We start from the raw sequence: 2,164 nt of genomic DNA on the forward strand, positions 1-2,164 counted from the left end.
CATTTGACTGCAACAGGGACTCTCCAATTGCCACACATGGGCTGGAGACCCAGATGGGATGTTCCTACCCACTTGGACCACTCTAAATCCCAGAGATCAGCTCCATGTCATATCCAGGAGTTGAAATTGCACAGAGGCACTTTATGTAATAAATACCCAGTTTGTGCAGGTTCTGAGATAATTGCAGTTGATTTTGGATTATGAACTTGCAAACCCATTTCTAGAAGTTTTAAACCATTTAATTTAAGGCACTGAACTATTTACATATCATAATAAAAGTATAATTGGAAATGGAGACACACCTAAGTATACAAAACATTTCATGTAGCTTTTCTACATACTATGACTGCTTTCCCCTATAAAATTCATAATGATGTAGTTTCCATAAAAAGTTCCACAAAGCAGCTTTGATTTCCTTATTTCTTAGGCTGTATATTATAGGATTCATAGATGGAGGCAGCACAGAATAAAAAACAGACAACAAAAAATCCAAAAGCTGTGGGGAATCGGGAACTGGTTTTAAATAGGCAGTGACAGCAGTGACTGAAAATGTGGTGATGACTATGAGATGGGGTATGCAGGTAGAAAAGGCTTTTGACCTTCCTTGTAACAAGGGCATTCTCAGCACTGTGTTAAAAATGTAAACATATGAAAACCCAATAGACACAAAGCAGAGAAATCCATACATGGCTCCAGTGATCACACTAATGTTAATGGTGACATGCATCGTTGAACAAGAAATCTTCAGTAGAGAGGGGACATCACAGAAGAACTGTGGCACTTTTCTGGAACCACAGAATGATAAAGAGAAGGTGCCATATGAATATAAGACCCCAAAGAGACTTCCAAATACCCAAGAAGTAGCTACCATCTGCACACAAACTGCCCTATTCATGATGGCATCATAGTGTAGCGGGCGACAGATGGCCACATAGCGGTCATAGGACATGGCTGAGAGGATGGATATTTCTGATGTAACAAAGGAAACCACGAACAAGACCTGACACACACATCCTGGGAAAGAGATAGTGCTCCTGTGAGAAAAAGAGCTGAGAATGAGCTTTGGGACTGTGACTGAAATAAGGCACACATCGAGGACAGACAAATTCTTTAGGAAGAAGTACATGGGGGTGTGAAGACATTGGTCCACAGTGACCAGCACGATGATGAGAAGGTTCCCCATGAGGGACACCAAGTAAATCAGCAGAAACAGAAAGCCCTGTATCATCTGGAGCTGCTTGCTGTCAGAGAATTCCATGAGGAAGAAATCTGTCTCCACTGTAAGGTTGGTCATGTCGTCTGTTGTGCGCCTACTGTGAGACAAAGGAAGGAAAATATTCATGAGGAGCTTGTGGTGAGGCTTCTTCTTGTCTATCAATGCAGTTTTCTTTTTTTGTCACTGTGTTATCTTTGTAAAACATGGACATTTTAACAATGCTAAATACTTGTAGAGTTCTTATGAACTTTCAATATGCAATTTTTAGTATGCATTATAATAACACATATGGTTAGAGGTTCAGACAGAATTATTCAATTTTAGTTGACTTGATATATTTATTAACAAATAATTGTATGTTTTTTCATGAATTATTAGTTGAAGTTCTAAATAAAAATTACTGAAAATAGTAAAATTGTAAGCCTACTGAGAGAATCTATTCTGAATCGTTTCCTCAGTTGAACAGTAAGTAACATAAACAGAGGACATAAAAAGTGTTTATTTTGTGAGATACATTTTTCAAATTCATAAAATGGTTGGGCAGGTATGTCAGGGGGAGTATGCTGGCCTCGAGGGCTTAAATCTCTTGCTTTGAGTTATGGTACTCTGGGAAAAAAGGCAAACAATACAAAAGAGTGAAGAGCACATTAATAGTTCTATGATTATATCATTTCCCCAAAATATACAGTAGTGATGGATAAGTGAGAGAAACATATGGTTATTGGGAAACAGTAACCACTTGTGATGCACCAATCTATTCTCAGTCACTCTCTGTCTCTTTCTTTCATATTCTGTCTCCCTGTCTTCCTCTCCCTCTGACAGATGGCCAGACATGCATTATCTCAGTCAAATAATATTTGTACAATTATAGCAACAAATGGAAGCAAATGATACCAAAAGACTAGATGCTAAACAAATTAGCTATAATAAGTAGAATTAGATCATGGT

The 2,164-nt window shown here is 38.1% G+C and overlaps 1 protein-coding gene across 1 annotated transcript; it reads right to left on the reverse strand.

The window, feature by feature from the left end:
• Positions 1–340: 340 nt before the first annotated feature.
• Positions 341–1,299, reverse strand: LOC103752476 (olfactory receptor 14A2-like). Its single transcript, XM_008856274.2, has one exon. It carries the CDS (start codon positions 1,292–1,294, stop codon positions 341–343), a length of 954 nt encoding a protein of 317 aa, XP_008854496.1. The 5' UTR covers positions 1,295–1,299.
• Between the last annotated feature and the right edge of the window lie 865 nt (positions 1,300–2,164).

Source organism: Nannospalax galili, unplaced genomic scaffold (assembly GCF_000622305.1).
Source record: "Nannospalax galili isolate Female #2095 unplaced genomic scaffold, S.galili_v1.0 scaffold468, whole genome shotgun sequence".
NCBI classification, from domain to species: Eukaryota; Metazoa; Chordata; class Mammalia; order Rodentia; family Spalacidae; genus Nannospalax; species Nannospalax galili.